The following is a 13,233-nucleotide window of genomic DNA, read 5'->3' on the forward strand; positions in this document are numbered from 1 at the left end:
GGGGGGGGGCTCTGCAATTTACCTGGCTGCTTCTTGCTCTGACTGAGGGCTGCTGGGAGCAGGGGATGGGCCTTGTTGCATGTGCCCGCCCCCTGGGCTCCTTACTGCTGGAGCTCTGCTCCTGTGCGCTCCCGCAGAAAATGACCCCTGCGGCCTTCTCTAAGCTGTTTGTTTCCTACACACAATTCCAGCCGCTTTCACTCTTCTCTGCCCCCAAACACCCCCCTCCTTGCTGACTTATTTATTTAGATATTAAAAATATCTGTTGAGACTCTGCTATACACAGAGTTGGCTCTTTACTTTGGGGAAGAGAAGTTTTAGGGTAGAAGCAAGTGGAAACCGGGAACAGGGTGCCATACTGGGGAGGATCTGCTCACCCTAGGATGAGAGATTCTTGGATATTTAGGAGGGTGGAGCCTGGGGAGGGCAGGGTTTGGGGATGTGAGGGACCTCAACAAGTTATAATGCCTTCCAAAGCAGCCATTTTCTCCAGGGCAACTGATCTCTGTCGTCTGGAGATCAGCTGAAATTCTGGGAGTTTTTCAGGCCTCACCTAGAGCTTGGCAACCCTGGATACAGACACTCAGTGTTCCCTCTCAGCTGAGTCAGTGTGAGCTAGCTCACAGTTTTTTAGCCTCCAGCTCACAGATTTTTGTCTTAGCTCAGGAAGGATGGCTACAGAGCAAAATAATTTATGCAGCAGCCAAATCGCTCACTCACTTTAACCACCAGTGTACCACCAACGCACCAGTGTACCACCAACGCCCCATAATTTCTGTATATGGACATCAGGATGTGGGCATGTACCACCATAATTTGTGAGAACGGGACGTTTAGGGGACGGTCATCTTGCTTTTAGTAAGTGTAACTTTGGAATTGGTTCAGAGGAGCACCAAAATTGTTTATTAACTGTGATGTATTTTTGATATTTTGAACTGTTTTATTGTTTTATTCGGCAATATGCCTGTTAGCCGCCCTGAGCCTTCGGGGAGGGCGGGATAGAAATGTAAATAATAAATAAATAAATAAATAAATGCCAGTAGCTCACAAAATATAATTTTTGCTCACAAGCCTCCACAGGTTAGAGGGAGCATTGCGCTAAGCTGCACTATATGTGGGATTTCCGCTCTCAGTGTTGCCTAAAAACTAGTCATGAGGGTTTCCAGTTTGGATCAGGAAGGGGGATTTTTATCCTCCTTCTGTACCATTTTCCTGAAAATCACCCCTGTCGTACGAGTGATGTTCAGTTCTACAAGGAGGAAATTAATCTACGAGAAGAGATCACAAGTCTGCAACCTTAAAGCAATGCAATGACTTCTTTCTGTCCCAAAGGGGAAAGATCCAACTGATTGTGGCAAACTCTGGGCTCTTGTCTGATGAGTTGATTGAGATGTTGACGAGTTACGTTTGTCCTTTTCTCACAGTGACATCTTTGACGCCATGTTCCCTGTCACTCACATTGCTGGGGAGACTGTCATACAGCAGGGTAAGTAAAGACCATTTCCTGACATTGGCAAGTGTGAAATGCAGAAGCTCCTTGAGTGTCCCTGCATGGTGCCGGAATTATGCATTTGGCCTCCAGATGTAGGCTTCTGTGCCCATCTTCTGCAAAGTGGGGATGGGGTGTGTGCACACCCTCTAGTTGGGAAATGTTGGCAAAGGAAAGGCACTCAACCTTCCTTCCGTTGTCTGCCATTGGCCACCTCCCCTCCCTGTTTTTCACCAGTTGGGGTTCCATTTCCCCCCTCTATTCCAAATCTGGGCTAGGAAAACTGGTGTCGCATCAATGGCATGTGGCATTGTGGTGGAACGGGTCTGCTCTGGCCTGCAGGCCCTGTTCCACCCCATCCTCCAAGATTTTCCCAACACCTGGAGAGGATTTACTTTCTCTCCAGTAACCTGCCACCACCACCTGACCTCTGTAAGGAATTGCCTGCTGAGAGGGTCAGGACTTCCAGCTTCCCTTCCAAGATCTGAGGCCTTGTCTCTGTGTCTCCTGCTGCTCAGCGCCTGGTCACCACGGGGACAGTTTACTGCCTTGTGTGCCCTTGGAGGAATAGCCACTTGCCAACTGTCTGCCTTCCCCCTGGTTCCTCTTTTAAAATAGTGTGTCTGAGATAGTGGAGGTCTATGTGGTACAGAAAACCACTGACAGCATCCAAGGTTATAAAATATTTATTCAAAAGAAAATGTTCACAACCCTGCTTTTAGCACAGCACCAGACTGAGGAAGGGATTCCAAAAGAGATGAGTAAAATGCAAATCCTCTGTCCCTCTCTCTATACGTGCCATATCAGATGTTAAAATAGGACAGACTCCTTCGAGAACATATCAGACTCCTAAAGCTTAGCAAGTTACAGATCTCTAGAAATCACCATTACCTTGAAGCTTTCTGTAGCTCTCTGGGGCAAGACATGGTCAAAATGGCTGCCTCCTCATTTAAGAGCTCTGTCTGAATTAATGGACTCCACACCAACCAAAAAGCCCTTCTTCCTTGCTCCTCTGAGTTTTATCACCTCTCTTCTCCCCACCCACTGACCAGGTCAAGCCAGGTCAGAGAAGTGTTTCCTGCAGCTTCTTTCTGGAGATTATCCCTGGAGCTTCTGTAGTCTAAATTCCTCCAAATTTCTGTTCCCTGCTTAGAGAAGGGGAGGAGAACTTGACCCCCCCCCATTATCTCTCCTGCTAGATTTATTAGCATTTCTTAAGAGGTAGCTGAGGTGAGCCTGGAAAGCCATTGGGTGACCTCCCCCTACTGTCTTGCTCTTTGCCCAGAAGAATTTTTTTTAAAACTCAGAGTAGAGGTTTTGCTCATTTCAAACCTCCAAAGAAAAAAAATCTATTTCTTCACAGGCAGTGACATTTCCCACTGTGCACCCCAAATCACAGCTCATCCCACCCAGCATATCCTGCTGCCTGTTCTGTTTAGTTGCGGGGAGCAAAAGTGGCCCTGCCCAAGTGGCGGATCGGGTGGAGATCAATGGGTTTCCCAAATCAAGCTGGAGAACAGTGGAAGCACGGGGGTCCCCAACGTGGTCCCCCGTGGGCACCGTGGTGCACACCAGTACTTCTCTTGCTGCTGCTGCTGAGCTTTTGACTCAGGCCCGTAACTATGGTGGGGCTCCTTGGGGCCCGGCCCCCTAACTTAGTGCCAGCCCCCCCCACTTACTGCCAGGAGGCCGCCGGCTCTCCCCTCCTCTGCGTGCCTCCCCTCCCCCGAGGCACTCGGTGGGCATGGGGCACGAGAAGGAGCCCAAGAAGTCGAAGCGGGACCCCTGCTGTAGTATTTCTGTCTCTATGTTAATCACCTCTCCCTGCATTCATTTCCCACCCCCAAATCTCAATGCTGCCTCTCATTGGAGGGGGTCATGTTGGTAGGTGTGGACACATTCAATTTCTTTAAAAAAAAAATTGGTTTACAGCGTCCAGAGAAGCAGAAGATTTTTCTGGTATGCCAGCATCTTAAGCAGTCATCTTACATCAAAGGTTGGGGGTAAAATGGAGGGGTAGAGTTGCCGGGTACGCCATGGTGGGGCATTGGTGGGGACTTACCAGCATCAAACTGAGGCCTAGATTTCTGTTGTCAGTGATGCAGCAACATCACATCTGAAACTGGAAGTGACGTTATCATGTCAGTGGCGATGTGGGGATGCTCTGGTATTTGAGTAGAAGCCATTTTTAGCACAGAGATTTTTTTATCCAAAGACCAGAGCAACCACATGGTGCCAGTGAGATGATGACATCGCTTCCGGTGCATGCCGGAAGTGATATCACTGTATCGCTGGTAACAGAGGCCTGGACCTCAGTTTGCTTCTGGTAAGTCCCCTGCTGGCCAGCTGATTGGCGCCAGTTAGGCTTGCCAAGTCCCCCTGGGGCCTGGGGTACCTCCCCAGAGGCCCGTTCCCTGCCGGTGGTGGATCGGGCCCCGGGGGGAGCCCCACCCCGACGTGCGCGTCACCCGCTCTATGGTTTTCCCTCGGATGGTCGTGGCCCTGCCCCCAGCATGCCCAGCGTCGTCACGTCACTTCTGGGTGGCGCGCGCGCTCCAGCCGCAAGCCGGGAGTCCCCTGCTGCAGTGCAACGCCGGACTTGGCAACCCTAGCGCCAGTGGCTGATGAGAGAAGGGAACAGTGACTGATGAGAGAGGGTTTTTTGCTGGCCACCCGTCTTTCACTGGGTATTTCCCCTTCCTTGCTCCATTTTGTAGAACAGCCGTGGTGGGAGACTGTGAAAGAGGCTGAGTGGAGCTGGAACATGTAATTTCACTTCTTACAGTGCTACCTTAAGCATCCTTTGCTGGGAGTAAAGTCCCACTGATTAGGCCGAAGTAGGATTCTGAGCAGACCTCCTTAGGATCGCCATCTCCCAGTGCCTTTTGGAAACAGTTTTGAGAACTGCCAACCAATGCTCCCTCTAAGCCATGGAGTCTTGTGAGCAAAAACTCTACTTTGTGAGCTCCTGGCATTAAAGTTGTGAGTGAGGGATTTAGCTGCTGCAGAAATTCATTTGCTCCGGAGCCATCCTTCCTGAGCTAAGGCAAGAATGTGTGAGCTGGAGGCTGAAAAACTGTGAGCTGGCTCACACTAACTCAGCTTAGAGGGAACACTGCTGCCAACACTTACCAGTGCTCTCCGTTTATTTACAGGCGACGAAGGAGACAACTTCTATGTGATCGATCAAGGAGAAGTGGATGTAAGTTGGAAGTCTCTTCCCTCCTCAAAGAAGTTCTCGGTTCCTCCTCCCCCCCCCAATCTTAATCACGCTGCCTTCATCAAGAGTCTCCTGTTTATTTGATCAGACATTAGGATGGTAGACTTGCTCAGATCTTCGAAGCTAAGCAGGGTCGGTCCTGGCAGATGGGAAACTGCTGAGGAAGTCCAGGGTGGTTATGCAGAGGCAGGCAATGTTAATCCACCTCTGTTCATCTCTGGCCTTGAAAATCTCCATGTGTTGGCTGCAATGTCATGGCGCTTTCCCCCACCATACCTATATTTTATTTATTTATTTATTTACTCCATCTATTCCTTTATTTATTTTATTTATACCCCATCTTTCTCTGCACTGTGGACCCAAAGGACCGTACCTCATTTCCCTCTCCTGCTCCATTTTGTCCTCTCAACAGCCCTGTGAGGTGGGCTTGGCTGAGAGTGCGTGACTGGCCCAAGGCCACCCAGCCAGCTTCCATGGCAGAGTGGGGATTTGAACCTGGGCCTCCCAGATCCTACATATATAAAAGCTTAGCTCAGCCCCCTCCCATATTAGCTGCAGACTGAGCGTCCGCATGACCATTCCTACCGTAGCCACCCTGCATCTGAACCAGATCAAAACTGGTTTATTTGATTCAGTTTAAAGGGGGAAGCCCCGGGAGCCTAAGTCTTGCTTCGAATGAGCTTGATGTCGTCTGGATGATCTGCGTTGGGGGCGAGGCGGGACATGGTGTGGAAGCAGCCATCGAATGTTTTCATTCAAACAATGTTTCTATTGTAGCTTTTGGGGTTTGCCTCCATCTCCAGCTTTTGGTGTGGCCCCTATTCCCCTTTGGTGATCGACCTAGTCGCAAAAGTTAAAATGGCTCTGTTGGGGACATTGGACTTCTGTGATACAAGGGGAAGATTCCACCACCTTCGGTGTATGAAATTAATTGATCTGGGGAAGGGGGGATATTCCTCTTTGAGTCGATATATTTGAGCCTGTGCGCAGTACTAGATTAATTGCTCTAGGGAAGGGGGGAACTTAAGGGGAGGTGGTGAATGCTCCTTCGCTGGACATTTTCAAGCGGAGGCTGGACGACCATCTTTCGGGTATGTTGTAGGGCTATCTTTCGGCTATGCTCCTGCAGAGTGCAGGGGATTGGACTAGATGACCTGCAAGGTCCCTTCCAACTCTGACATTCTATGATTCCTCTTTAAGTCGAGATATTTGAGCCTGCGCCCTTTATAGCATTCCTTTGCCCTCTCCATCCATCTCAGGTTTTTCAAAAGCAGAAGTACCGTTCCTCTGTGACGATTTCTAGAGAGGCTTGATCCGAATTAGAAGCTTTGGGGCGAAGTAGACCTCGCAAGGATTCCACATGGTGCGGTTGTGAGCCAAAACTTATTTGTCCGTATAAAGGAGGTTAATTTGGTATCATAAGCAAAACAAATTATTTTAGGTTTAGAAGCGCATTAACCGCCCCTGTAGGCAAACAGCTTGCCACTGAACTAGCAAGGTGGAAGGCGATCAAGATGGAATGTGCCCAAGGGAGGCCGCCTGGGAAACCAGAGGAGGCTGCATTCTTTAATCGCCCAGGTTAGCTTACGTGTAATTCGTGTTTTAGAGAGAGAGAAAGAGAGAAGACCCCTCCGGCTAATGGTTTCGTCTTCAGAAAATTGCCTTTTCAAAAATCCTCTGAATGAGTGTGGGTGCCGCTTTCAGGGGGAAGAGTGCAATGAAGCATAGATATGAGATTTAACTCTCACTTGGGTAACACCGAGTGTACGAAACTTTTTACCTCTGCTACGAGAGGAGAAGCTAGGGTTGCCAGCAGTGTTCCCTCTAAGCTGAGTTAGTGTGAACTAGCTCACAGTTTTTTTAGCCTCCAGCTCACACATTTTTGTCTTAGCTCAGGAAGGATGGCTCCAGAGCAAACTAATTTATGCAGTAGCCAAATCGCTCGTTTACAACTTTAATGCCAGTAGCTCACAGAGGCCCTGTTCACACGGAAGATTTGCCACACTAAAGACATGAATGTTAGGTGGATTTTCGGTGCGCGATCACACCACAACATCTGGGAAGCGTAGCGCACCCGTAGCCAACCCGTGGCGTCCCACTGAAGATGCGCAGTAAAAAACTACCTCGGAAAGGGCAGTAATATCTAGAAAACGTACGGCAGGGACAGGCGTCTGATCGTGGGAGTGCTAGTATCCCATGGCTTCTGGCACCCGTCCACATCCCGTCGTGAACCGGATGGTTTTCCTAAGCACATGTGCACAAACATGAAGCTGAAAGCAGTGCTGCTTTGCAGAACTGCGCATGTGCACAAACATGAAACGCTTGCCGCGCCGCTTCTTTGCCATGCTCCAGCATCGCCGTGTGATCGCGAGCTTACTGCCAATGCGTGAAGACTCGGGAGACCTTGTGATCGGGCTACCACGGTTTATTTTGCTCTGGGGCAAACAGCCACGTCCCCTCCGGCATTATCTGGCCCGTGTGACCGGGGCCAGAGTAGAATTTTTTCTCACAAGATTCCACAGCTTAGAGGGAACATTGGTTGTTGCCAGTCTCCAGTTGGGGACAGGGGATCCCGCTGTTTTGTGGGTTCTTGCCTGCTTCCGGCCAGGTGGCCAGCAGGAGGAACACCCCCCCCCCAGCAACGTGGAGTGACGTGTCCACTTCACCCGGAAGTGATGTAGTCAAGTTGGTGATATCGGAGGGGAGACGCTCTGGTTTTGGGGCAGAATTCTACGGTTTGAGGGCGATTTTACCACAGAGTTTTGCCAAAAAAACCCAACATTTATTTAGTTAATTAATTTATACCCCGCCCTCCCCGTCAAAGCGGGCTCAGGGCTGTTTACAGATATTTCATAAAAATATGATTAAAACCTATCATAACATATAATCATAAACATAAAATACCAGTCATTTAAAATACAACTAAAATGCTGAAACGCTTCCAGATGACATAGGCACGGCATGCAACACCACTTCTGGTGATGTCAGCATGTCGGGGGCGATGCTTTGGGCTCCTGGAGCATCCCCCCACCCCCTTGCCAGCATCTCGAAGGGACCCGACAACCATAGAAGAAGGTCAGGTGGATGCAGGGTCGTGGTGGCCAATTCAGTTTTTTTAAAAACACTAGCTGTTTTCCAAATGAAGGACTCTTACAGTGCCATCCTAAGCAGAGGTACATCCTTCTGTCCTGGGCTTAAAAAAGGTGTCAACTCTGCCTAGGATGGATTTAGGTGGGTAGCTGTGTTGGTCTGAAGCAACAGAACAGAGTTTGAGTCCAGGGGCGCCTTTAAGACCAACCAAGTTTAATTCTGGGCATAAGCTTTGTTGGTCTTAAAGGTGCCCCTGGACTCAAACTTTGTTCGGCTTAGGATAGTTTCAGAGGGTGGCCATGTTGGACTGCAGTCGAAGAGCAAGATTCGAGTCCATTTTTCGGGGTATAAGCTTTTTCAAGAGTCCAAGCTCCCTTCGTCAGATACCAATGCTTAGGATGGCACTGTTAATAGCTGATAGATTAAACAGTCAATCACACAACGGAATCTTCATAAGAGTTGAAACCCTCTGCCCACTAAAGGTGCTCCATGGTGGGGAGGGGCTGTGGCTCAGTGGAAGAGCATCTGCTTGGCAAACAGAAGGTCCCAGGTTCGATCCCCAGCATCTCCAGTTAGAAGGACCAGGCAGGTGATGTGAAAGACCTCTACCTGAGACCCTGGAGAGCTGTAAAGAGGGGCTGTGGCTCAATGGGAGAGCATCTGCTTGGTGTGAAGAAGGCCCCAGGTTCAATCCCTGGCATCTCCAGTTAAAAGGACCAGGCAGGAGGTGATGGGAAAGACCTCTGCCTGAGACCCTGGAGAGCTGTAAAGAGGGGCTGTGGCTAAATGGGAGAGCATCTGCTTGGCATGCAGAAGGTCCCAGGTTCAGTCCCCGGGCTCACCAGTTAAAAGGACCGGGCAGTAGGTGATGTGAAAGGCCCTCTGCCTGAGACCCTGGAGAGCCGCTGCCCTTCTGAGTATACTGACCTTGATGGACCGAGGGTCTGATTCAGTAGAAGGCAGCTTTATGTGTGTTTGTGTGTGAGACCCTCAGGAAACCAAGGGATATGGTATGAGGGGAGGAGGTAAATAAACCATCCTTTGTGTGGGTTCTTACTTGATTGGCACCAGAATTCACACAAGAGCAGAGGAGCAACTTCTGCTGATCAGTCCCTCCATCTTGGATGCACAGAGCCTCCAATTCCCTCCTCCCCGTCTGCCTATCCCAGGCCATTTGCTTGGGTCTGCTCGGACTTGGAACCTGCGTTTTGGAGCTTGAACACATGAAGCTGCCTTCTACTGAATCAAACCATCGGTCTATCAAGGTCAGTATTGTCTACTCAGACTGGCAGCGGCTCTCCAGGGGTCTCAAGGGTCCTTTGTAACTGGAGACCTTCAGGGATCCCTTTCATTAAATTTTCATTCACAGTTCCTTCGGGCTATAGTTCCTTGGGTTGTGGATGATGCCTCCAGGTATTGTAGCAAGTATAATCTTAGATGAAAGATCTAAGGAAAAGGGAAATGCTTCTTCGAGGGTGGTCAGGTCCCCCCCTCCCCCGTCTGCTGTCAGTGGAATGAGCTGGTAGGGTTGCCAGAGCCAGGTCGGGAAGCTCCTGGAGATTTGGGGATGGAGCCTGGGGAGGACAGGGACCTCAGTGGGGTACACAGTGCCATAGGGCCCACCCTCTAAAGTCTCAATTTTCTCCAGGGGAACTGATCTCCATAGTCTAGCGAAGCGCTCCAGGTCCCACCTGGAGGCTGGCATCCCTGACTTCTTCTCAGATGGCCCTCCCTGCCCCCAGTTTTCATAATTATTTGTATTTACAGGTTTTTCGGTTGTTGTTGTTTTTAAATCTGCTGCCCGATTCTTATTTTGCAGCCTTTTAGTCATTTGGGAAAGTTTAAGTATTTGGAAAAGTCATTTGAAAAAGTTTATAAATTCAAATTATAAATAAATATATTTTTTAAGATCAACGAGTTTAGCTGGTTTATCAATCAAACACAAGCTTTATCCTAAGAGCGAAGTCTTGAGTCCAGTGGCACCTTTAAGACCAACGTTTTATTCTGTGCACACAAAAGCTCAAACCTTGAATAAAACTTGGTTGGTCTTAAAGGTGCCACTGGACTCAAGATTTTGTTCTGCTGTTTCGGACCAACACGGCGACCCACCTGAATCTTTTATTATAATTATTATTGACGATGAAGTTTAATTGAAATAAGGCACCAGGGAAGATCATGCGAAAACCACTTTTTAAAGTAAAAAAATTGGACAGAAGCAATGCTCCCTCTATGCTGTGGAGTCTTGTGAGCAAAAATTCTACTTTGTGAGGTACTGGCATTAAAGTTGTGAGTGAGCGATTTGCCTGCTGTATAAAGTAGCTTGCTCTGGAGCCATCCTTCCTGCGCTAAGACAAAAATGTGTGAACTGGAGGCTAAAAAGCTGTGAGCTGGCTCACACTAACTCAGCTTAGAGGGAACCCTGGAGAGAAGTCCTTTGGGGGCACGTTTGATGAAGGCTGAGATCAGGGCAGGTGGTTAGATAGCCCCAAGCAGTGGGTCCTTCCTTCTGAGATCTATTTCAAGAAACAAGGAATATATATTTTAAGCGGCCCAGCAGGGCTTTGAGGTTATTTTGGTGAAAGTCGTTTTCTTTTTTTAAAGCTCTTGTTTGTGTCAGGGGACAGTCTAATTGGCATGGTTGGGAACTGAAAAACCTCACACGCCAGAAGTCGCTCCTCAGGAAATCCGTGTGACTCATTCTTCCTATCGGGGAAGGTATCTTGCCTCAGCGGCCAGAGTTGCCACATCGGCCCATGCCAGAAGCTGGGAGAAAACAGGCTTCTTCTTTTCTTTTTTTTAAAGTCACAAGTACAACATTTATAGAAGTGTGGTAACATTTGTTTTAGAAAGGGAGGGAAGTTTAAGTGCCTTGAGGCACCTCAGCAGCTAGCTGGTTTGCTGGGCAGCGAACTGAGAATCGAAACCCATCAAAGTTTGGCACCGAGTTCTAGGTCACAGGCATCCCTGCCCAAAGGAGAGTTCTCATAAGGATGCCAGCCTCCAGGGGAGACCTGGGGATCCCCTGGAATTACAGCTCATCTCCAGACTACTGAGATCAGTTCCCCTGGAGAAAATGGATGTTTTGGGGGGTGGTCCCTGTCCTCCTCAGTCTGGTGTAGTGCTTAAGTGTGCGGACTCTAATCTGGGAGAATCGGGTTTGATTCCCCACTCCTCCACTTGCAGCTGCTGGATGACCTTGGGCAAGCCATAGTTCTGTCAGAGCTCTCTCAGCCCCTCCTACCTCACAGGGTGCCTGTTGTGGGGAGGGAAAGGGAAAGGAGTTTGTAAGCAGCTCTGAGACTCCGAGTGAAGGGTAGGGTATAAATCCAATCTCCTCCTCCCCCTCTTCTTCTTCTTTTCCTCCAAACCCAAATCTCCAGGAGTTTCCCAACCTGGACCTGGCAACCCTACCCCTGATCCCCCCGTGATGCCAAACTTAGTGCGGACACCCGATCGGCATAGCCCGCTGCGGGCCAGAACTCCTGAGCTCACGCGATCGTTCGTTTTTCCCTTGTCCTACACCCACCAGTGGCAATGGGGGACCTGGCAACCCTACACACTTCTAGGGTTGCCAATGTCCAGGTGGGACCTGGAGGTCTCTGGGAACTAGGATTGATCTCCAAATGACAATGATCAGTTCCCTTGAAGAAAATGGCAATTTTGGAGGGTTGACTTTATGGCATTATACCCCACTGATGTCTCTCCCCTGAACCCTGGCCTCCTTAGGCTCCATCCCTTGGAATTTCCAAACCCAGAGTTAGCAACCGTAACATCTGTTGAAGTCAGCGGGTCTAGGAAGGGTTAGGATTGCACCAAACAGGTCAGATTCCGCAAGCCGAGACATTCCCTTTTACTTGAGCTGTTGCGGTTGGATTGCTGAACTGTGGTTCAAATCACTGCTGCGATGTGAAACTCACTGGGTGGGCTAGGGAATGCCCTCACTACCTTCCGGAAGTGTTTTTGGGAGGATAAAATCCTGAGGGGAGAAACATGTACCCCATTCTGAGCTCTCTGGAGGGTAAAATCTGACAAGATAGTAGGGGATGGTTTTAATTAAACTAATTTAGGTCCCGGTCACACGAGCGGGATACTGCGCCGCAGAAGGGAGGCAAATTAGAGCCGGAGAAAAAAGAACCGTGGTAGCGTGATCCGACGTGCCTCCGTGGTCCGGCCTTTGGCAGGCGATCAAATGTAGTGCGGCAAAACAGACATTGCGCATTTGTGCCCATGCATGGGGCGGGGAACGGCGCTGGCTGCGACGGGCTACCAGCGCTTCCCCGATCAGATGCCTGGAGTTGCCGTGCGTTATCCGGAAGGTAGTGCTCTGTTGCCGGTACCTTTTCAATGTGCATTTTCAGGCCAAAGGGACAGAGTGGGGACGGGTGTGTGACGCTTCCCAGATGTTGTGGTATGATTGCGCCCATTTGATGCGCCCTCAACCCGTCCGTTTCGCGGGGCAAATCCTCCCGTGTGACCGGGGTCTTAGGGGTTTTTTTTTTTTAATTTACTGACTGTCTTTATTTTGATTTCCAGTTGTGGTCTTCTGTGTCTTTTTTTTTTTAATTGTTGATTTATTTACATTCCGCAGGGTACAAAAGCAGCGAATCTTTTAAATAAAATAGATCTGAGAGATGGGTATTCTACATTTATTTTATTTATTTTTTGAGCCCCCGGAGGGGATTTTTTAATTGATTTTTTAACACTACAAAAAACTACAACAGAAAAGGGGGAGGGGAAAACTACATATAAGGGAGAAAGTAAAGAACCCACTACTGACTAAAAACCCAAGAGAAGAGATCCTCTAACTAGCTTTTTTTTTAAGCATCCAAACTTTGTACTTCTTATGAACTGTGTACTTCTTTGTACTTCTTATGAACTGTGTCAATCTTTTAGAACTTTTAACCCTCCCCATTTACATTTAATTGCCCAATAACAGTGCCCCCCATCATCCCCTGGAACCAAAGTTCTCAAAGGCACAATTCAGAGTCCTTCAGCCTTTACTTCTTCTTCTCTCTTTTCCGCAGTTTGTAGGGACTTTTCGGGGCTGCTGCCCCCTGCTCAGACAAAGAGTCCTCGCCAGATGAACCAGTTTCCAGCTCACCGCTGGACCTGCTGTCTTCTTCTTTTTTCTCTTCCTCTGACCTTCCCAGCTGCTCCTTTAGAAATTCTTGAGCTTAAGAACAGAGTCTATCTTAACCTTCTTCTCTTTGATCTTAAATGCTACTCCTTCTGGAAATAGCCATTTGTATCCAATTGAATTTGTTTGGAGGAAGAGCACAAGTTCTTTGTATTTCTTTATCCGTTGCCTTACTTCAAATGGAATATCCTTTAGCGTTCTGACCGCATTCTCCCCCACCTTCAGGGGTGTCACAGCCACTGCTTTCAGGATAGCATCCCTGATGTGCCTCTTCAAAAATCTTACTACAATTTCCCC

The 13,233-nt window shown here is 48.8% G+C and overlaps 1 protein-coding gene across 1 annotated transcript in view; it reads left to right on the forward strand.

Annotated features, from left to right (window-relative positions):
• The window catches only part of LOC107124816 (cAMP-dependent protein kinase type I-beta regulatory subunit-like), a gene marked incomplete at its 3' end in the record, with an annotated part of 145,674 nt that overhangs the window by 92,244 nt on the left and 40,197 nt on the right, over window positions 1-13,233 (forward strand). Inside the window, exons 5-6 of the mRNA XM_015428324.1 lie at window positions 1,425-1,486; window positions 4,645-4,691. Coding sequence (XP_015283810.1) covers window positions 1,425-1,486; window positions 4,645-4,691 — 109 coding nt within the window. The remainder of the gene's footprint in view (window positions 1-1,424; window positions 1,487-4,644; window positions 4,692-13,233) is intronic.

Source organism: Gekko japonicus, unplaced genomic scaffold, assembly GCF_001447785.1.
Source record: "Gekko japonicus isolate JY-2015 unplaced genomic scaffold, Gekko_japonicus_V1.1 scaffold3475, whole genome shotgun sequence".
NCBI lineage: Eukaryota > Metazoa > Chordata > Lepidosauria > Squamata > Gekkonidae > Gekko > Gekko japonicus.